General features: G+C 35.5%; 1 protein-coding gene across 4 annotated transcripts in view; it reads right to left on the bottom strand.

The window, feature by feature from the left end:
- LOC115221048 (transient receptor potential cation channel subfamily M member 2-like) overlaps positions 1-19288 on the bottom strand; it is a 706843-nt gene extending 687555 nt beyond the window's left edge. For all 4 annotated transcript variants that reach the window (XM_036510357.1, XM_036510358.1, XM_036510359.1 and 1 more), the window contains exons 1-3: positions 19183-19288; positions 8332-8384; positions 807-855 (exon numbers count right to left, since the gene is read on the bottom strand). In XM_036510357.1, coding sequence (XP_036366250.1) covers positions 807-839 — 33 coding nt within the window. In that variant the 5' untranslated portion in view covers positions 840-855; positions 8332-8384; positions 19183-19288. The remainder of the gene's footprint in view (positions 1-806; positions 856-8331; positions 8385-19182) is intronic.
- Positions 19289-23597: the final 4309 nt, after the last annotated feature.

Below are 23597 nucleotides of genomic sequence, written 5' to 3'. Positions count from 1 at the left end.
TGCAAATTAGGGACTCTTACATAGAGTAACTGCTGCATTTGCTGAGTATATAAACAGTTTGGCTGCTTGCTCCCCTGGAGACTGTCAGAATAATGTAGACGCCTCTGATGAGAACGCAACAAGGGTTGAAAATCAATTAAGGTTGTTCATTATATTTTTTTCAATCTGTGGAGAAATGCCTAAACTTTGCCCTGTTTATAATTATACCATATGTTACACACACACACACATATATATATATATATTTATATATATATATACATATGCATACATATATATATATATATACATATGCATACATACATATATATACATACATATATATACATACATACATATATATATATGGGGAAATTAGAAACTGGCTCTACTGGTTTAACTTATGATACGATGATTCTTTCCATCTCTAATAATATGATATATAGAAGCTGGTTTTTCTAATATTAAAAATTGTCCCCAGTGATATTAAAATGAAAACCACTACACTGACTGTAATAATATAACAAAATGGAAGCCTAGAGTAAATATATAGAATTTAGTAGCTGGATCTACCAAAAAGAGATACAATAGAGTTCTACCTTCTTCACAAATTGCAGATGGCTCTACCAGTCTGAAAAATAATAGCTTGGTCTACCAGTATAAAAGATAGCAACCAGTCGTATCAATGTGAGAATATATATGAAATTATTCATAAACAGAATATACAGCGTTCGTTTTAAGCAAATCCTTTGATGAAATTCTCAAGAAATAATCCATCACAATTCAGAACTATTCAAGCATATTTTAAGATTAAAAAAAAAGCTTACTTGTTTGGTTTTCTGACCAGATACCTCAGCCATTTCTTGAAGTTCTAGTCTGCAAAATCAATAAATGGTAAAATTCCATGTCAGTAAAGTTAATTGTCATGATGTGTATAAAGATGAATATTTAAGTCTTTATCCTTTAACTGTGAACGTCGAATAGAAAAGCTGTGTTATTACATGGAAAGAAATCGAGGCAATGGAAAAGAAACTCAGCTTTAAGGAATAATATGGCAGGTGAAAAGTTATGCACAGAAAGAATGATTCAGTTAGAGATGAAGGTTGAGAGATAAACAAAGATCAAAGGAAGCTAAGAAATTAAGAGAGAATTCAGAAAGAGGCAATTCTTCAAAGAGAAGCAAGTAGAAATATACCGAAAATGGCAGAAAAGGTGGAGAAATTAAACTTAACAGAAGCAATTGATAAACAATAAGAACAGCAGGAATTATACCTTAGAAATTATTCTATTCTCATACACACACACACAAACACACATGCACACACACACACAAACACACACACACACACACACACACACACACACAAACACACACACACACACACACACACACACACATATATATATACATATCTATATATATATATATATATATATATATATATATATCACAAAAGAGGTGTTTCCATGCAGCAAAAAGAAATGGGCAAATTTGTTGTACCTATATATATATAACTAATTAAAAAAAGACGGACTAAAAGGACAAGTAAAACATAATCGCGAGGACTTGACACACGCAAATTGTTAATAAGACGCTCACAGAATGAAAGAAAGAAAAAGTGTTTTACGTTTCGAGCAAAGGTCTTTTTCAGAAACAGGAGATGGTGTAAAATTCAAGCGAAAAGGAAGAAAGGGAAAATAAGGCTTGGATGTGGTGAATTTATGCACTAGTTACCCACACCATTATGATATAAAAGCAATCCTCTTCTGGCTAGAAAAATACCCAGAAGAGATCCCAGGACGCATCAGCCACAGCTTCACAATCCCTGCACTGAAATTTAACCTCCAGGACAACTACTTCATGTCCTATACAGTTTACTATCAAGAAAAATGTGGAATTGCAGTGGAACCTCGTGCTGCCCCACTGATTGCGAATTTTGTAATCTAGAAATTAAAATATACCAATTATCACAGCAAAAATATGGTACCTCAAAGGAATTAGACATACGAGCCTTAAGGGAAGTTAACCGAAATACTACACCAAATTTAAATGTACTCCTATACATCTCCACATATAACTCCAGAAACAATGAGGCATTCAACATCATCATCCAGAATTTACCCATTCGCACTGGGGATAAACAATGAACGAAATTTTGGACTCACACAAAATTATCATAATTTAACCGGTGCAAGATTATATCCCTTAACAACGGAACCAAAGGTGGAAAATGGGGGTGGCCTAACTGGGGAACATGCTTCCACATTTTGGGGGGTACAGAATTTCACTTCAAACAAGGTGAAATATTTAAGATAAAGTCACATTTCACTTTGCCTCTGAAAACCAAATCTATGTCATTACTTGCTTAGGTTGCCAAAACTACTATATAACGACTCATGGTAAGGATTTTTATACTTCTTAATTTCCCCTCAAATCATTTAATTGTATATATATATATGTATCTTTGTTCTAATAAAAAGAACCATTACTTTTATGCCCAGTGTGCATTTTCTTTGTTTCTTTTTACTTTTTACTTTTATATATATATATATATTATTATTATTATTATTATTATTATTATTATTATTATTATTATTATTATTATATTATTATTATTTTACCTGCTCTTCTCCCACTGTTCTATCCTATTACTCTGTTATTCTCTCCTTCACTCTTCCTTGCTCACGTGGCTCCCGCGTGACCATCGGACATCTTTCTTATTTTCTCTCCGTTGTAGCTGGAACAAGGAAGACGTGTTCTTGCTTGTATCATGTCCTAGCTTAATTTACGCGTTCGTCACCACAACCTCGTTTAGGCTCAACAGCCCTTCCTGTTTCTTTTCACTGTCCTGGTTGTGTTACCTATTTTGTTCCTCCGCAAAATCCCAAATTCTACTTAATTTGCTTTGCGGGAGCAACTGTTTTATCGAATGCGTATATTGTTGTTAAATGCTCGAAATACGAGAATAGAGAAACAACCAGCAACTGATGAACGGTCGTTCTTCATGTTTGTTTTGTTTTCCATTTGTGTCTTTCGTTGTTCGAAAAAATAGTTCGTGTTCCATGTACACGTGCTTCGTATTTTTGTACACGTTTTATGATGTCCTCTGCCCAGATATGCATATATATATACATACATACTTACATTTATACGTATATATATATATATATATATATATATATATATATGTATAAATGTAAGTATGTATATAGGCATATATTATCTATAATATATACATATATATACATATATATATTTATATATGTATATATATATATATATATATATATATATATATATATATATATATATATATATATATATATGTATATATATGTGTGTGTGTGTGTAAATGATCGAAATGTCATACCTACTCCTTTCAGTGGGCGTCAAGCTATAATACATTTTTGTGTTCGTTGTCCCGTTTGTTTTCATTTTTCGCTTTTTAACTCACTATTTTGCACGCGCGCGCGCACAGCCATATATAGAAATAAACAACAGCTAAAAACGTATATGTATAAGTCACAGAGACTCGCTAATTCTTCATCAGTTTTTCGCTAATACTTTATCATTTTTCTAAGCCAAATTCCATGTTTATTTCATTGGCAAAGTCATGTACTCTCTCTTGTACTGTTTCCAGCTGTTTATCATTTGTAGCGTATAGTTTTAGATCATCCTTATACAAGAGTTGGTCGATTGTTTTCCCGTAAAAGTTGTATCCATATCTAGTTCTATTTAGCACGTCAGATAAAGGTGTCAGTGCCAAGCAGAAAGAGTGGAAAGATCGTGTCTCCCTGGAATATTACTGTTCTAACGGGGACGGCTCTCTTTCGATTATTGTCGTTACTTTGGTCATAGAATATTATCAAAAGCTTTTCGATAATCGATCCCAGTCATACTTGGACCATTCTTCTCTTGTCGGCTGTCTTCAGTTATGGCTTTATTGGCAGGTAGCTGATGCTTTTGCAGCACCCCTTCTTCTGTTTCAGAAACAGGTTGTTATCTTCCAGATGTTTGCCCATTCTCTGCAGTAAAGGTTTTGTAAATTGTAGCGAGACAAGTTATCGGTTTGTAATTTTGTGGGTTTCCCGTTTCAGTGGACTTGGTAATCAGGAAATGTTTCCCTTCCATGGGCCCTTCAAATATTGTCTCCTTTTAGTATTTCATCAAATTTCCCGGGCATCGTTTTCTGTATTCCTGTTTGATATTTCAACCAGAAATTGGAGACCTCGTAGTGCATGGTTGCCGACCTCTTCAGTTGTTATAGGAGTCCAGATTTGTAGAGGAGCTGTTTTTGTTACTTTGACAGACCTTTTCCTAGGTTGTTCTCTCACCGACCATATTTCTTTCCATTGATCTCTATTTTATTTTTGGCAAGTTCTAGGTAGAATCTTTTGAGATTGGAGTAGAACTGTTTGTTTTGTTCAAAGAAACGTTGGCGTATCTCATACTGGCGGATTTTTTGGACTTTGGCGAGGATATCTTGCTTTAGCTGTTCTTTTATCCCAGGTATACTTTGTTCTAGAATTTCCTATTTCCATAGTATTTTACTTCTGTTCTTGTTGCTTAGTAGTGTTGATTGTCTACTAATTTCCTTAAGGACTGACAGATCCTTTCTTTTATTTTATATCTTTTTCTAGATATTCTTTATCCACAGGATTTTTTTTAGGTGGTAATTCTCCTGTTTGGATGGGTTTGAGAGGGTATCCAGCTTTGATATATTATAGCATTTAACCTGATTATACTGACGTTTGTTTCTGTGGGTATTAGTTCCGTGACGGCCAGTTTCCTATTATTTATTATTAATGTGGCTTTAAAATCAATCTTAATTTTGGGGAGCTACAGTCAGTTGTCCATACTGAGATCTGAGCCTTTCAATTCTTTGATTATATTCATATTTAGAGTATCATAATCACTCTTTTAAGGTTTTAGATTTGTTTCGCTTTCCTTCCTGTTCATATTTTTTGTCTGTGGTGTTCTGATTTCGTGCATATAGCTCATCATTATACATTCATACGGCCTGGGTTTGTTGCCTTTCGTTGTTTTCTTCCTTTTCGTTACGTTTGACTTCGTATTTTACACTCCCAGTGCTTATGATATTATTTGGCATTGCTGTGTGGTCACTATCTACGATTTCCTAATGTGCACTGAATCGCAAAAGAAACGCAATCTTTTTCAAATGTAATTTTATATTCTAAATATATTTCAGTGATGTAAGAGTAAATATTCCAAACATGCTGATTTATGGCTGAGACCCAAATTACAGGCAGTCTTTAGACTTTCCTGAAACGGGACGCCAAAATGCAGCTGCGTTGAATGTCGTGGGTAGCAGTCGCAAACTATTGAAAAGAAAACCGAAATGCACGTGCATCTCGTGGAGGTTATGGCTATAAAAATGAACTTGAACCGCATTCCTGGCATTCCAAATTTCTTCGCCTTTGGAGTAGTTCATTTCGTACGTGAGTGTTGCATTGTTGGATTATTATTGTTGGAACTTCTTCGTGCTTTTTTTTTTGTTAACGCCACATTTGTTTATGTTCTGCGTTTCGCAGGCTTTTTTCAACATTATTCATATCTATTATATCAACGTCAACGTCTTTATGTGTGTTCGCGTGTTACTTGTGTATTCAAAAACCGCTGCACCGAACATAATGAAATTTGGAACACAAAATCCAAGCCTAGAGAGAAGAGTAATGCTGAGTGTTTCATACAATTTCATGGACCAAAATTACTGAATGGATCCTTATGATATTTGAAACTTAGATTCAATGCATAAGGGCGGGTATAATGCAATGTGTGGTTTGAATTTCAGATGGCTTAAAGGGGGCAGAACCCCCCATGAAAATTCATAAATTTTCGATGTTGATGAAATTTCAACCATGAGTAATTGACACACATCAAGAAGTATTCTCAAAGATTCCACTTCATATGAGGATTCTAAGACACCATATTGAGGGCCTTAACTCCCAAATTTTAGTCATTTCTTTTATGATCCAAAATTAGGTCAAAAGTACTGAATGGATCTTTACGAAATTTGGGAATTATATTCTATGCATAAGGTCATAACCCCATGACAATTCATACATTTTTGCTGCTGATGAAATTTTAACCACAGATATTAAATACAAATGAAGTAATATTTATAAAATTTCATCTTCTTGCAAGTTAGAAAGACCCATTAATGGGGACTTAATACCCACAATTTAATCATTTTATCTAAGCAAAGACGAATACAGTTGTACTCTTGGAAGCTGTAGGGTCACCCGAGCATAGAAGATGAGCATTATTTGTAATTCAATGATACAACAGTGTAAGAGTTTGCTTTGGCATACACTTAGATTGTGATTTCTGCAATGTGGTGTATAAATTGTCAAGAAAATGGGAGGCATCTTTGGTTCCGCTGATTCAGTTGCAAAGTGTTGAGTAAAGTTATTTGATTGCAGACCTCCTTTCAGTCTTTTTAGTATCACTGAGTCACACATAGTCCCCAGATAGTAACATTGATTTCAAGGCCTTCCCAGATGAGTGACTGGTTATTCAAAGACATTTATAGATTGTAAATTTATTCTATCCAGTTACGTATCAGTACAGTGGTCATTTGCAAACTCCAACTTTCATTTCTCCTTAGCCCTCACGTCACACAGTTGTTAATGTTTATTTCAGTTGGGTCACGCCCTTCCAATTACTGTAGATTCGTAATGCATCTTACGGCTGTAATACTACATTGGGAATATTACATTGGGAGTGGTAACGACTGGAGTAGGGTAGCTGACTGCTTATTGTGATGATTCGTCTTTTGGTTTCCTGTAGCGTTGCTCTATTTTACAAACCCAGTGAACATATATTTCCTATTTCAAAGAAATTCAAGCAATAGATATAAGACCCAAGTTAAAAAGATTCTCAACAATTCAACTTCTCTGCTTGACATTAAGACATCCCCCACCAATAGGGGCCTTAACTCTCATATTTTAGAGCGCTCCATGACCTCCATTTTTCAGGAGCAAAATCCTTTTAACAGGTTCTATAAGACTAGACTCTTGGAATAAGCGCATAAAAATCATTAGTATGGGATACATGTGGTACGGTTACATTTATTTTTAGGTTGTGTAAAGAGGGAAATAACCCTCATCTGCAATTTTAATGAATTTCGAAACATTACAGAAAACATAACAGAAAAGTCTAATTCTTCAATTACACGTAACACGGGCAACGTGTATATACACACAAAAATAGATTGATAGATACAACTGAGTGGGCAAACAAAAATATGAGAGAGCCTTGTGCTTTTTTATGTTGATAAGCCTGGTACTTATTCTATTAGTTTCTTCTTGTGAAACCAGTAAGTTATGGGGATGTAAATAAACGGACAGCAGTTGTGAAGCAGTGATGAGGGCGAAACACAGAAACAAAGTCACACACATACACTTACATATGTACATACATATATAAACGATTGATTTCTGTAAGTTTCTGTCTACGAAATCCATATATATATATAGGGAGAGTTTTCGAAAAAAACAAAGGACGAAGAGAGGTGGTATACAAAACAAACAGATGTATTAGTATAACGCTCAGGAATAGAAAAAGTCTTTTACGTTTCGAGCCTACGTTCTTCTACAGAAAGGGACACAGAAAAAAACAAGGAGATAAAAATGTGTGTAGTGGCTAACGATCTATCATGAATTTTTGGCGTAATAAGATAAATAACCAAGGCTGCATAGATATTAGAGCATTTATAGATAAAAGGTCTTACAGCTGTTTCTAGGATATTAATTAATAGTACCCTTCGGATAGCATAAATACCACGCTTAAAAACAGAATAAGATCTGGGATCGATTCATTCGACTAAAACTTTCTGTCACAATAAAATACGTCAAATATCATTGAAATGACGTAATATTAAATAGCATTGTAGGTAGAAATTCACTGCCAATTAATAAAATCCGTATGTTTTATATTAATTCTTTCACTTGGTGTAGAGACTTCGTAAAACATTAATCTTAATTTGGTTATTAATGTTCTAAATTTTTCTAAGGTGACTAAGTTACCTGAACTTACAGACTGTTGTACTAAGTACTTGCCAGATATCATCTCTTAACTGTCGATTCTCTTTCATTTTTCCATCATGGAAAATACTCAATAACATCGCTTTCCCTTTATATAAATACCAGTAATATGGTGGAGTAAATATAGTTTATTCTTTCTTTTATTATTGTTGAAATTGTTCAAATACTAAAGGATAAAAGCAATACTTAAAATTCTCTAAGGATCAGATATGAAGAGATTTAGAGGTTTAGTGGTGTCCTTAAATATGATGAATAAATGTAATATGGAAATGTTTGTGTACTTACCAATTGGCAGAAGATGCCATTGCCACCGGCCTTCGTCCTCCACCTCTTCCAATCTAGAGAATAATACAAACATGCAGAAAAAGTTTTGGAGTTAGAATGTTTAGCTGTTAGTAGCAAGGTTTAAACAATATGCTTATATGAAAGAGGATGTATATAAGTAACTGTAGTGTGCAAAAGACAAAGAATAACCACATCTATAAATCCAACTACACACAGATATAGACTCAGAAAATATAATGGGAAAAGATATTTTTATTTTCAGTTTAGTTGTAGAAATCTGAACATAGCTATTATTGCTTTCAAATAAAGATATGAAATAGTGTTTATAATTATTTTACTTTTATAAGGTTCAGTTTTCATGATATCGGTGAAAATCACTTAACATATTATTTTAGGCATAATTTAGAAATGTTTAGGAAAATAAAATCATCAAATGTAATATGAAACACAGTTTATATAAGTATAGATGGATTATTATTTACATTATTTACATTAGTCGGATATGTGTCCTCGTGTTGTTTGTTGTTGCCACAACGTTTCGGCTTATTTACTCTCCAGCCTTCATCAGGTGTTCTAGTGGAATTTTAGACCCAACCTTAAGTTCTCATTCTTAAGGTATTTGTTGGTGATGTTACTAAAATTCCACCAGGACACCTGATGAAGGCTGAGGAATAAATCAGCCGAAACGTTTTGATAACAACAAACAAGCTGAGGACACATAACCGTCTAATGTAAATAATGTAAATAATGTACAGAATTCTTCGTCTCTGAAAGAGAGAACAGTGTAAATGGATTATAAAGATCACATCCGAAAATCATCAAAAAAGCTCCAAACAGGCAAAATAGAAGTGATAGTTATTGATAGAAAACAGCAAGGAGATGGCTGAATATGATATAGAAGAGTAAGAGAGAAGACACTTTGCAGATTGTGAAATAATACAAGGAAAGAAGAAAACAGGAGCAACAACTGTTGAAAAGAGTTAGATGGTAAGCATTTCAGACGAAGGCAGGATGTTGCAGCAGATAAATCGTGATTATGGTTGAATAATGGAGAGATCAAAGAACAAATAGAAGGCCTCATTGTGGTTGCTCAAATCCAGTCTTTACAAACGAATGTCATTAAAGCAAGAATAAACAGAACCATGGAAAGTGTTTAGTACAGAATGTGTAACGAAAATGGCGAGTCAATTCTGCAGATAATAAGTACTGGAGTTCCTTTTTCACAGAAAGAGTATAAATGCAGGCACGATTACTTCAAAGAGGCTTTGGATTAAGGGGAGAATCATCGTACCAACAACGACCAGACAGTGTGATAGAGAATGAACAGTTTAAGGTATTATGGGAAAAGCTGATCCTGAAATTCAAGCAAGACGAACAGATATTATCGTGCTAGATAAGGTTTCCAAAGAGTATGTCATCCCAGGTGTTGTTGTGTCTGAATGTACCAGTTGTAAAAAGAAAAAAAACGGAAGAGCAAAAAGAAAATGCCAAGATTTTCAATAATTCTGGAGGGTTTCTTCATAAGTTATCCCAGTAGTTATAGGCGCCCGAGGTACTGATACCAATAAACTTGGTTGTTTCTTAAATAATACGAGAATTGGATTAATACAGAAATCTGTTATATTAGAAATTGCAACGATTGCTCAAAAGGTCCTCAATACCAAATGAACAGTTCTGACTTGATATTCAAATGCAATATATTTGTGCATACCTTTAAATAAAGATAATTGTTTCTAATACGGGCACAAGGCCTGAAATTTGGGAGGACAGTGTAGTCAATTACATCGACCCCAGTGCTCAACTGACACTTATTTTCAACGACTCTGAAAGTATGAAAGCCAAAGTCAACCTCAGCAGAATTTGAACACAGAATGTAAAGATGAGTGAAATACTGCTAAGCATTTTGTCCAGCATGCTAATGACTCTGCCAGCTTGCAGCCTTAGTTAACCTACTAATTCAACATATAGCGATAATAAAAATTCTTTCTAATGTTCACACAAGACCATCAAGGAAAATAAGAGTTAGTATCATCGACTTCAGTACCTGACTAGTACTTTATTTTGTCAGCCCTGAAAATATGAAAGACAAAGTTGACTGTGACAAGATTTGAAATCAGAATATAAAAATCCTGAACAAAAGAGGCAAAATATTTTTTCTGACATTCTAACAATTTCATTGGTAGGAACTCTGTGGAACTCACGGCCTAAAAATAGCAAAGACGTAGTATGAACAAATCCTAGATATAAGACTGCAAAGTCCTGTCGGATGCAATGATTCGGTGTAACCATCATATCAGACGTCAAAAACTTGACATTGTTGTGGTGAACAAAGAGGAACAAAGAAAGAAATTGAACAACTACGAGTGTTTTGGATACACGAAAGTTGTGGGTAATGAAAAGTGTGGACGTGATACCAATAGTAATTGGCGCCCTTGGCAGTATCAACACTCAACTACCAGCATGGCGCAAAGGGTTGCTACAAATATAAATATAAATACCCTCAAAAATCAGCACTGCTTGCAGCTGTAAGAGTTCTCCGCAGGGTTCTTGAAGCATGATCAGTAAACTAATGTCACCAGAGTCTGCTTGCAGTGAACAGCCGACACTTTCCATCATACCCAGCAAAATAAGCTGAGAGTTTTCATCAAATAATAGGACTATTATTTGATGTAAACTCTTAAATGGAATCTTGAGGGAGCAAGCAAGTCGATAAAATCGGCTCCAGAACTCACTGGGTTCTTATTTTATTGATCCCGAAAACGATGAAAGCAAAGTTGACCGTGGTGGTATTTGAAGCTGGAGCATAAAGAGCGAGAAGAAATGCCAGTAAGGAGTAAGCGCCTGCCAGCACTCAAGCTGCCAAGCACCCTGCCTTAGTCTACGCTCCATCCAGGACTCCAGCTCAGTCAGGGGCACGATCTGTGGATCTAACAATCGGTAATCGCACATCCTTATCGTCAAGGAAATGTTGGACATGTCGCAGGCTCAGAGCGTGACTGCGCATCACTAGACATTGCATGATCGGTCCTCCACTCAGCGTATGTTGACAGCGAATGAACTGTTTGACCAATAGATCACATCCCTTCCACAGAAAAAGAAAAACCAAACGCTTCAATCTCATCAGCCATGAAGTGGAGCAAGGCACGAGAGTCTGGTGATAACATAAGCAAAGTAAGCCTTTCATGGACAGTTTCTTCACAGCCATTTCTTACTGAAACTAGCCACCCCACAAATCCCGTCTCCCAGGTCTGTTCCACTTGGAGATTTGGATCAAACCAAATCGTGAGCAATTTAACCGGTACAGTCGTCCACTACCCCATGATGCTGTTGGACGGCATGGACCTGCTTCTCCAGGTACCCAGATGCAATCTCACCGACGTCTTCTGGTTAACTTTTGTTCCTGTCCCCGTCTCGCAGCTCCCCAGTGTAGTACCAATCAGCTCCGACATTATTTCACTGACAATTACCCGCTTCTGCAATCATGGATCTTTCATGCCAGAGTTCTGACGGGATGCCCCCAACCCATTTAACCCCCAAATTCAGAGGAAGTAACTCTTAGGACAGTACGTACAGAAGAGAAAGGGAAGAGAGGTGTCATCCTTGACGGTCGGAGTACTTGATACTAAACAGTACCGATAGGTGACTATTTAAAGTTACCACCAAGCAAATGACACAATAAATTGTAATGATCTAGCTTCTGCAGACGAGCCCGAATCCAATTACTTAGTGGAATGTCACCAAGTATTAATGGTCAACTCTATCAAACGGTTCCAACTGATTTAAATTAACCAGAACCCCACCTATGCCAGGCTTTTTACCTAAATTTTCTGTGGTGAACCATGTGAGGTGGAGATTGTTATAGATAAATCTGTTTGCTATAGCACATTCAGTGCCTCACCTATCGGAGTATCGAGGACCAGCACCAACTTTTTCGATAATATTTTGGTCAAAATCTTCAAACCATCTCACTTGTTCGGGTCCTTTCTCAGCAGCAACACTACACTTCTTTCCACAGAACTGGATATTCCCACGTTTATTGCCAGTTGCAATAGAAATCTGTCAAGCAGTCCCTGAATAAGTCTGGCATATGACGATAAAGCTTGAAGGACAGACCATCAGGCCCCGGTGACTCCTCCATCGTCCAGCCCGATATTGTTTCCCGTATTTCATCAGCTGATATCGGCTTTTTACAGAACTTCGCATTCCAGGCCAAGAGCCATGGCACACCATCGATGTAGGCAGTAAAGCTCATCTCCATCCATAGTCCACCCCAAATAGTTAAGCGAAGTGTCACATCTGCTGTAGTAGAGCGTCACGCACCCTTCCAAATTCGCCAAAGGTCGAATTGTGGCCTTGTTGCTGCATTGAGCATCTTCCACCCTTATTCCTTCGATCGCATACTCTAGCTCTGAAAATTCAACCTTCGTGCTTAGTGTAGAAGAATAGATCAAGGGCCAGATGTGCTGCCAGAATGTGAGACATGCATTCAAGATGGCGTTGCAATTACACACTAGCACTAAAGATCGGGACGTTCCTAGGAAACCCTCGAAAGGCCTGAAGAAATCCTGCTTCCTTTCCACAGTGAAGAACACACAGTTATCAGTCTAAAGGCACCACCTTCGCTACTGTTCACATCTACAACCAATAACATAGAGTCCAGGAAGACAAAGCGCATCTCGAGAATCATGTCTGCCCAGGTCCACGAAAATTGAATGGATCTCTAGTCCCAGGTTTTCCCGAAATAATCCTGTCACTTCGCCACCCCACCACCCATTCCAGATTTAATAAGAAATGTGAAGATATTGAATCTGCTACAAACGGATGCAAATTTGCGTGTATTCGAATTCCTAGTCTCGCTGATGATTATTACATCCAAACCTAGTAATTTGCGCTCATTAAGCAGGCAATCCCGTAAAATAATATTAAGCATTCATAAAGATTGCTACAAAAATTTAATTACAACACTGGACGTCAATAATGTGTTTGTGAATGTTTTCCATTCGGTCAGCCATTCATTTTGTTTGCAGGTTAACATTGTGTGCATGTTTTCCCTTTACAATAATTCATTATAAATTAATAAATATACTCTAAATTCATTATAAATTAATAAAAACACTCTAAATTCATTATAAATTAATAAAAACACTCTAAATAAACTGAAGAAAAAAGACCAAATAGTGGAAACTCATTATTGCTTCTCTCTTAAATGAATTCATAAAACCTTTTCACATATTTAAAAAGCAAGAGAATTTCTAGTTCCAAGATACAAAGTTTGAGCAACATAGGAAAGTTGATGCTGATTTAAATATATACTGCATCTGATTTATGAAATTTATAAAGAAAATAAGAAGACTGGTTGCGAAACCTAGGAATGCTTGATACATTTTTAAAGTAATGAGATACACCTTCTACTCATGTGAACTAAGTACAAGTTGCAAAGCCACATCTAGTGATGAATCCAAATGAACAGCAAATGAAAATTGAGGGATAAAATAGAAAAAACTAGAGACATTTTCTTATTTATCATTTTAAATGATGTATTTAACCAAATGATCGTTTATTCGGAAACTGCTTGCTTTTTATCAAAACCTTCCAAAAACTGCTTGCTTCAAATCTCATCACTGACGATCATTCGAATTATTAAGTTGAGATCTTTCTGTATTTAAAATGAAGTTATTTAAGGGACTGATTTCGTAGATGAAATAAATTAATGCATAAAAGGGGAGAGAGGGAGAGAGAGAGAAAAAAGGAAAGCAAAGAATGAGTCAGATATAATTAAAACTGAACAATTGGTAGAAGTCTGTCCGCATGAAATATCCTGAAAGTAGACCTTTTGCAAAATCTAAAACGTCTGAATGATATGGCTACATATGCTGCCACATTCTTATGAAAGTATTGTAATACACACACACACACACACACAATGTTTTTTTACAATATTGCCGATGTATTATCCATCACCAAACTTATGTAAAAATGGACACATGCTCAAACAATGTGAGGGATGCCAAGAAGGGAGCTGGTAGGTGAGAGAAAGTATGAAAACAATAAGTGCACAAGACACCAACATGAAGACGGAAGTAGTGAGAAGAAGATGTTGTTCAATGTAAAAAAAAATCATTGATACTATGATTTAACATTTACATGCATTATAATGAGGGTGGAGCGAAATAAAGGCAGTATTCCGAAATTAGTGATCATATTTCTGTATTTCTATATGTATGAAATTCAGTAACCTGAGGTTCCGCAAAACAAAGGATGCCTGTATAAACGGCGTGAGGTATTTTAAGCACTTATTTGTGTCTATTAACTTACAAGATTAGGAAATGTATTATGTTAGATAGATAGATAGATAGATAGATAGATAGATAGATAGATAGATAGATAGATAGATAGATAGATAGATAGATAGATCTTGAGTATCTCATCCTACTCCAGCAGCGTCGTCTGCGTTGGCTCGGTTACGTGCATCGAATACCGGACGGAAGGATTCGAAAACCTTCTGTACCGGGAATTGCCCACCGGCACAAGAGCACGAGAATGACTTCACCTTCGGTTCAAGGACGTCTTCAAGGGAGTTATGAAGTCGCTTGATCTGGATGTCCTGAGATGAGAGGAGGTCGCAAATGATCGTCCACATTGAAGTAAATGTCGAAAAGGCCTCTGGAAGATTTTGTTCTGTGGTATGGCTCGGCAGGTGACCCAGGGCACCACAGCCTGTGTCCAGTAGTCATATAGGCGAGGGGAAGTGTAACAGAAACTCGCAACCAAAGAAAAACGCACTCGACGGATGCCTACTCCTCCTCCCCTTCCACCACCTCCTCCACCGCCACCTCCTCTTCCCACTACTACTACTACTACTACTACTACTACTACTACTACTACTACTACTACTACTATTGTTACCACTACTACTGCTACTATATATATATATAAATACAGATAGATAGATAGATAGATAGATAGATAGATAGATAGATAGATAGATAGATAGATAGATAGATAGATTTATATTTATATATATAATAACAACTGATGGATAAAGGTTCACTACATCTGTTTGTAATGTGCTTTTATTGAGGAACAGAACTGTAACATCATGCAAAAGAAAAACCCGTTTTCATCAGGCGAAATGTGTCAAAATTAACAATTACAGTTTCTCATGAAAATTAACATAGAGGCATGTGACTCGATGATTCCAATGTCGATCATAGTGGGAAAGGACTGAGATAGTATTAAGCTTATGGTTAGGAGATCGTTTCGTGGCTGGAGAGAGAAAGAAAGAAGAAGAAAAGAGGAATACAGGAGAATAAAGGATGGAAGGATGAGAGAAAGACTAATGCGAGGGAGAAAAAGAAGATAATGCATTATCCTTCTATCCTTTAAAGCTTATAAATAAAATTATCTTAGTTTTAGTAGAGTTGAGAGAAGAACGAAGACGCACGCACATTTCGATAGATACCTTATATATTTGTTATATTTCTGTAACTTTTAATAATTTATAACCCTATTACCATTTATATTTCATATGTATTGTAGAAAACTCATATATTTCATATTCTACATCACATACCAAATCGTATATTTCTGGAATAAATATGCATGTGTATATCTCTATCTAGGGTCTGAAGAAGCGCTATAAAACTAAGCACTTCATGGACATGAAACCCAGGGTAACCCCATATAGCAGCCATATCTAAATTCTCTCTCTCTCTCTCTCTCTCTCTCTCTAGAGAATTTAGATATGGCTGCTATATGGGGTTACCCTGGGTTTCATGTCCATGAAGTGCTTAGTTTTATAGCGCTTCTTCAGACCCTAGATAGAGATATACACATGCATATTTATTCCAGAAATATACGATTTGGTATGTGATGTAGAATATGAAATATATGAGTTTTCTACAATACATATGAAATATAAATGGTAATAGGGTTATAAATTATTAAAAGTTACAGAAATATAACAAATATATAAGGTATCTATCGAAATGTGCGTGCGTCTTCGTTCTTCTCTCAACTCTACTAAAACTAAGATAATTTTATTTATAAGCTTTAAAGGATAGAAGGATAATGCATTATCTTCTTTTTCTCCCTCGCATTAGTCTTTCTCTCATCCTTCCATCCTTTATTCTCCTGTATTCCTCTTTTCTTCTTCTTTCTTTCTCTCTCCAGCCACGAAACGATCTCCTAACCATAAGCTTAATACTATCTCAGTCCTTTCCCACTATGATCGACATTGGAATCATCGAGTCACATGCCTCTATGTTAATTTTCATGAGAAACTGTAATTGTTAATTTTGACACATACTTGATTTAAGTTTAACCTGAAGCTAAACAACAAGGAGTATCGCCGCCACCATCACCACTACTGCTATTACTAACACCTCTTATATTACTTCAACCGCTACCACTAACATGTATTATGAATAGCATTTGAGAATGGACTTACGGTCACATTAAGTACATGCAATAACAATTGTAACAGAGGAAACATAAAGCCGGATATATCTCAATATGTTAGTGTGATGCGTTAATGTATATAAGCTAACAGGCATATTTACGTGTTTCAGGTGTTTTTAAAGCTTTCTATTTATTCATTTTATTTCAACGTTTTATTAAGTGTAGAAGATATATATATATACATATATATATATATATATATATACACACACAAATACACATACATATGTATATATATATCTTCTACACTTAATAAAACGTTGAAATAAAATGAATAAATAGAAAGCTTTAAAAACACCTGAAACACGTAAATATGCCTGTTAGCTTATATACATTAACGCATCACACTAACATATTGAGATATATCCGGCTTTATGTTTCCTCTGTTACAATTGTTATTGCATGTACTTAATGTGACCGTAAGTCCATTCTCAAATGCTATTCATAATACATGTTAGTGGTAGCGGTTGAAGTAATATAAGAGGTGTTAGTAATAGCAGTAGTGGTGATGGTGGCGGCGATACTCCTTGTTGTTTAGCTCCAGGTTAAACTTAAATCAAGTAGATCTATGATCAAAAGCATCCCAGCTATAATCATCTTTACCCTTTTTAGGGTCATATCTAACACTATATTATCTACCTGTAATATGTACTTCTTTTTGTTATATATTGGGTATGATTTGGAAGAAATTTAGCTGCAATTTCTAGAGTCTCTCTTTTTAGCATGAGTTGTCACTGTAGTTATCATTGTTGTTAGCTCAGATCAAACCTATTTGAATAGAGCCTTGAGCAGAGGCAGTTCAGCCATGACCAGCCCATTCTTTATAGAAATAGGAATATTCTTTTACTTTTATCAGTCATAGAACTGTGATCATGCTGGGGTCTCTGCCTCAAAGAGTTTAGGTATTTGAATTGACTTCAGTGATTGTTTTAAAGTTAGATACTTTTCCTGTTGATTTCTTTTGCCAAAGTGCTATCTCATGGAGACAAAGACAATCCAATACTCATTGTCAAGCAGTGATAAACACACACACACACACACACACACACACACACACACACATTATTCACCCACAGCAATGAGTGAATGATATTCTTAACCATTTAGCATTTAAACTGGCTGTATCTGGTTGAAATATCCTACCTGCTTCATGATAAAACTGGCAAGGTACGGCCTCTCACACCTGCTCTACAATGTCATTATAAAAATATACAATTGCATCAAAATCTCCAAAACAATATTAATAAATAAGCATAACATTTAATAAAATAATTTGAATGCTAAAGGGCTGAAAGACAATTTAGTATAATTAAACTTCCCTAAAAGTTCCAAATGAAGCGAGTCTAATTCTAAAAAACAATCTTTAAACATTTTGCATGGAAAAAAATTTTTGAGGTAAATATATTGATGACTTGGAGAGAGAATAAGGGTGAAATTCGTATTTAAGCATATCTCATTTATTTCAGAAAAAGCAATTAGTATAATTTAATTTTAATGAAGAGGAATCTAATACAGAATATCGTTTCAAAATTGGTACAGTCAGTAAAAAAAAAGTAAAGAAGTAAAAAGTGCTCAGACTTGAGGGTGAACTATAGCTATGCCTTTTTCTCTCTATTTATAGACAAGCAGACAGTGAATAATATTTTTATGGTTAATATACTGTTTCACAATTACTTCTATGAACTCTACCTAATTCAGTTTTCTACCAAATTATATGTAGTTAAGTTCATTATATGAGTGTGTGTGTGTGTGTGTGTGTGTGTGTGTGTGTGTGTGTGTGTGTGTGTGTGTGTGTGTATGCAGATGTATACAAAACAATTCAGAAGGATCTGAGTAAAGTAGTTTTGGGTTCATCATCATCATCATTTAACATCCATGTTCCATGCTGGCATGAGTTGGTTATGGTTATTAGACAGAACATAAGAAGTAGAAAGTTTACATTCTCAGGTATAATGACTCAACAATAGATAATGCACATTTCTGTATGTATGTATGTATGTATGTATGTATGTATGTATGTATGTACGTATGTATGAAAATTATTTTGAGATTTTGAAAAAGAACGTCTGATCTTATTTTGTTTAAATGTAGAAACACAAACATATAAAATGAATTTCGAAAATGTTCAAAAGTGAAGATTTTGTGGTGTAGTTGGATGAAAAGTTAATAAAAACAATATTGTTTTTAAAATATCGGAATAGTGTCGAAACTACGGGGAGAAACTATAAATTATAGATTTTTAAATGGAATTGATTAACATTCCTAAGAGTTCACAGATAACGAAGCAGCTGTTACATCATTTCTGCAAAAGTTCGAAAGCATTTGATCAGGGATCAGAAAATTAGCCAAAGGTTTGAGGATAAACAAAATAATCATAAAACAGATACATACCAATGCCAACCTTCGATTCTGTTCATCTAAGCCGAACTGTTCAATGCAAATACTTTTAGTATAATGGTGCGGTCTAAACCTGGCGCCCACACATTAAATAGTAAAGCGCATTGAAGTATAAAAGAGGTCATACTGATTTTAAAGAAAAGACGGTAAGCTTAATCCGAAAGACAAATCTATCTATCAGGAGGCCGTGACAGCTGCAATTTGCCACTCCTATATGAGATCATACAATGCATTCTAATCGTGACAAAACTTAAGAATACACTAACATGACAGGTCAAATGACAAAATTTGTATACCTACGTAATCCAATATACATTCATGTAGACATCCATCCGTACATCCATCCATTCATCCGTTCATATATACATACATACATATATACATACATACACACATACATACATATATACATGCATACACACATACATAAACACATGCTTATATACATAGATACATAAATTTATGGATACATATGCATATATAAATACATGAATGCATACGTATATATATACATACGTACATGCTTATATACATACATACATGCATACATACAGACATACATACATAATCTTTTAACCACCAAATGTCTAAGTGCATCTCTTGACCAGGTTTGCATATATGAGGCTAAGATCATAAGACTTGGAAAGCGGCTCCTTGAGCAGCATTTCTTGTCTGATAAGCTTAAATACATATCAAAAAAGCCGCACGACTCTACCACGGTATGTCATCAGATGAAAAGATGAGCGCATATCAGCAGAAGCCCATGCATGTATATGTGAGTAGGAAGCACCGAGATAATAGTAACATTTGTCATTAAAGCAGTCTATTATAAACCATCAACCAGATTCCTACTTCCCACCTTGACTTGAAGAGTATGCGGTTTCAATCCAGGGATATGAAATATCAACCAAATATACGATGCACAAAAGAAGAGAGATACATGAAAAGCAGTAATATATGACAACCTATACAGTTGGTCGAAAATGTCATCACTGTATTAGCTACCGATGAGATATGATGTAGTAGCTAGGACATTGTATATAACGAGTTCCGTCGGAAGCATAAACCCGAGAACAAAGAAGAACCCACGGTATGGTAGACTCCATATCCACTTATAATAAAAAGGAGTACAGGTGAAATGCTCCACTGGAAACCTCAATAAATTATAAACATATACCTGGTATAATGATTTGGGATACAGAAGAGAGACTGTGTATCGTTGTGGAAGTCAACTCCCCTGCAGATGTTAACATAAAGCCAAAGAGAAGCGAAAGAGAAAATACGCTGAAAAATAAAATACCTACGCAAAATCTGCAGTTACTCTAATCAGATTACAAGTTCGTGTTTATACCTGTAATTATTAGGGCACTAGTATATGTAACACAATGCTTAAATACCAATCTTGAGTAATTGGACTTCTCAAACTCAGAAAGAAGAAAGCTAATTCGAAGACTACAGATCCAAGCAATCAATGGAACTCTAAATATCTTATAAAATTTTCCAGAGGCTTATCATTTAAGTATATATGAGTATGTCTAGATATGCAAGTATATGCATTGGAATACATACATAAAACAAAACATACAAAATGCACATACACAAATATTTGATTTATATTTTTGAAATTCAAATGAAGAATTGGTTATGGGTTAGAATCCGGCTCCTCTATTGTCAAGAAAGCTTGAAATAAAACTGAATAAAACTGAATACTGGCATACATACATAAATGCTTGCATACATACATAAATAGATATATATGCATACACACATGCATACATACATACATACATACATACATACATACATACACAAAAGCCACAAAGCTGTACGTATGCATATATACATACACACAAACATATCCTGTTGTTGATGCTAAAATTACAATGAAGGAGCCTTGGATTTTTGTTAGGAAACTGGCCCTTTCTCTTTTGGCAAGAAATCTTGAAATAAAACTGAATAATGACATACGTACATTCTCAAAGGCTACAGAGCTGCAGTTTGGCCAGGATAAATGTTGCTACATGATTGTGAAATGAGGGAAACTGTAAGCAAGACTAGCAAAATCTCCAACACTGACTTAACTGTTTCCTCTATATCTGATGAGGGATGTTACAGGCACCAAGCAGTATTGTATTGGCATCCTTTCTGTCTCGGGAGACAATGGTGTTGCGCATGAAGTAGTCTAGTCCGGCTTTTATATTTCATGTCCTGATACATTTCCTGCTGTGGCTGTGTAGTCCTATCCTGGACAAACACTCCCTCTGGCAGGTACCGCAAATGTAGCGAAGACTGTTCCTGGCTGGTTGTATTGCCATAGTCTCTTGTTTACGTCTCTTCCTTTCTTTCCACTTCTCCTCTCTCTCTCTGTCACTCCTTTGTATTCCCTCTTTTACGGTACGTCGCCATTCTCCACGGTTGCCGGCAACTGCCTCCCAACCGCTAATATTGATGTTGCAGGCCTTCATGTCCCTTTTGCAAACATCCTTGTAACGTAAGATCGGTCTACCCACAGACCTAGTACCCCTAGCAAGCTCTCCGTAGAGTATGTCCTTGGGGATTCTGCCATCTTTCATACGGCTAACATGCCCAAGCCATCTCATACGTCTTTGTGTGAGGAGTGCAAACATGCTTGGTATTCCTGCTTGCCTGAGGACATCTTTGTTGGGGATATGATTCTACCATTTGATGCGGAGGATTTTTCGGAGGCAGCGCAGGTGAAATATGTTTAGGCGACGCTCTTGGCGTGTGTATAGCGTCCAGGTCTCACTTCCATACTGTAGAGTGCTGAGTACACATGCCTGGTAGATCTTCATTTTCGTGGTCTTGGTCAGCTTAGTGTTGTCCCAAGCCCGTTTGGAGAGTTGGGCCATCGCAGCAGCTGCCTTGCCAATACGTATATTGAGCTCAGCGTCAAGGGATAGATTGTAGGTGACGGTAGAGCCCAGATAGGTAAACTTCTCCACCTCTTGTAATCTGTGGTCTCCAATATGTATGTTTGGGATGTCCGATGTAGCCTGGCCCATGATGTTGGTCTTCTTAAGGCTGATAGCTAAGCCAAAGTCGTTACATGCTTGCTCAAAACAGTTAATGAGCCTTTGGAGGGCTTCTGCTGTGTGTGTTACCAGAGCGGCATCATCAGCAAATAACATCTCCTTGATCAGGACGTTTCTGATGTTGGTCTTGGCACGCAGGCGCAAGAGATTGAACAGTTTCCCGTCACTTCTACTGTGCAGAAACACTCCATCATCTGATGTCTGAAAGGAATGTGAAAGTAAGAGCGAGAAGAAGATGCCAAACAATGTTTCAAGACTCTGCAGTTTCAAGACTTTCAACGTTTCAAAATGCTCAAACTATTTCGCAGGTTGTCCACCTTTTTTGGTAAGCTAAATATTCTTACATTTCTCTCCACACATTTCCAGTTTTGTTTTAAAATCAAACTCAATGGCAGTTTTAATGTGTTCCATGATAATATTTAGTGATTGTGTATAAATACGATGTTTTCTCTATAAAACGATTGTGTAGAAAACTAGCGCTACACGAAGAAACTTCACAATCATTTCCAAGAGGATAAAATTGTTGGAAACCTGTAAGAAACCGCAAAAATATGGAATTTCTTTGGAAATTATTTCTTCTTTTATCTTTTACTTGTTTCATTCATTCATTAGAGTGCGGCCATGCTGGAGCACCGCCTTAGAGAACCTTAGTCGAATTAATTTTCCCCAGTCCTTATTGTTTTATAAGCCTGGTACTTATTGTATCGGTTCCTTAGTGTCGGACTGCAGTGTTACAGGCACATAAATATGCCAATACTGCTTGTCACATAGCGATGAGGGACAAACAGACACACACATGTATATATATATAATCATAATAATATTAAGTAGTATAACTCCAAACTTACAGGGAAAAATTCAATTTAGTATTAAATCAAAATTCACAATATAAATATATAAAATATAAAATTAGAGATAAAATCACTATTAAGCAACTCAAACTATGATAGACATAAACCAAAACATAAATAACAAATAGAATATATTTTTATAAAACATATAACTAGATCACAAAAAGTATAAATATGAATGATCAATATATAATAAGTAAAAAAAACTACGTTTCATGGCTATAATTAAATTCGAATTACAATTAAATTTAAGTTTAATTGAAATTAATTCAATTTAAAATTATAATCAATCTTCAGGTTAAGAATAATTGTTAAATAAATAAGAAAATAGAGTTAAACAATATTTATTTAAAAAATAAATAAAATAATAATTTTCTTATTAAAGAAACTCCATTAACTAAATTTGAAACTTAAAACATAAGTTATTATGTTAAATATTTAAGGTAAAAAAATAGAGTAAATAGATAGAAAAATGTATTTATATGTGGAGATATAATTTAGCTTT

This window comes from Octopus sinensis, linkage group LG17, assembly GCF_006345805.1.
Source record: "Octopus sinensis linkage group LG17, ASM634580v1, whole genome shotgun sequence".
NCBI classification, from domain to species: domain Eukaryota; kingdom Metazoa; phylum Mollusca; class Cephalopoda; order Octopoda; family Octopodidae; genus Octopus; species Octopus sinensis.
This window is presented reverse-complemented; position numbering and strand designations above follow the sequence as displayed.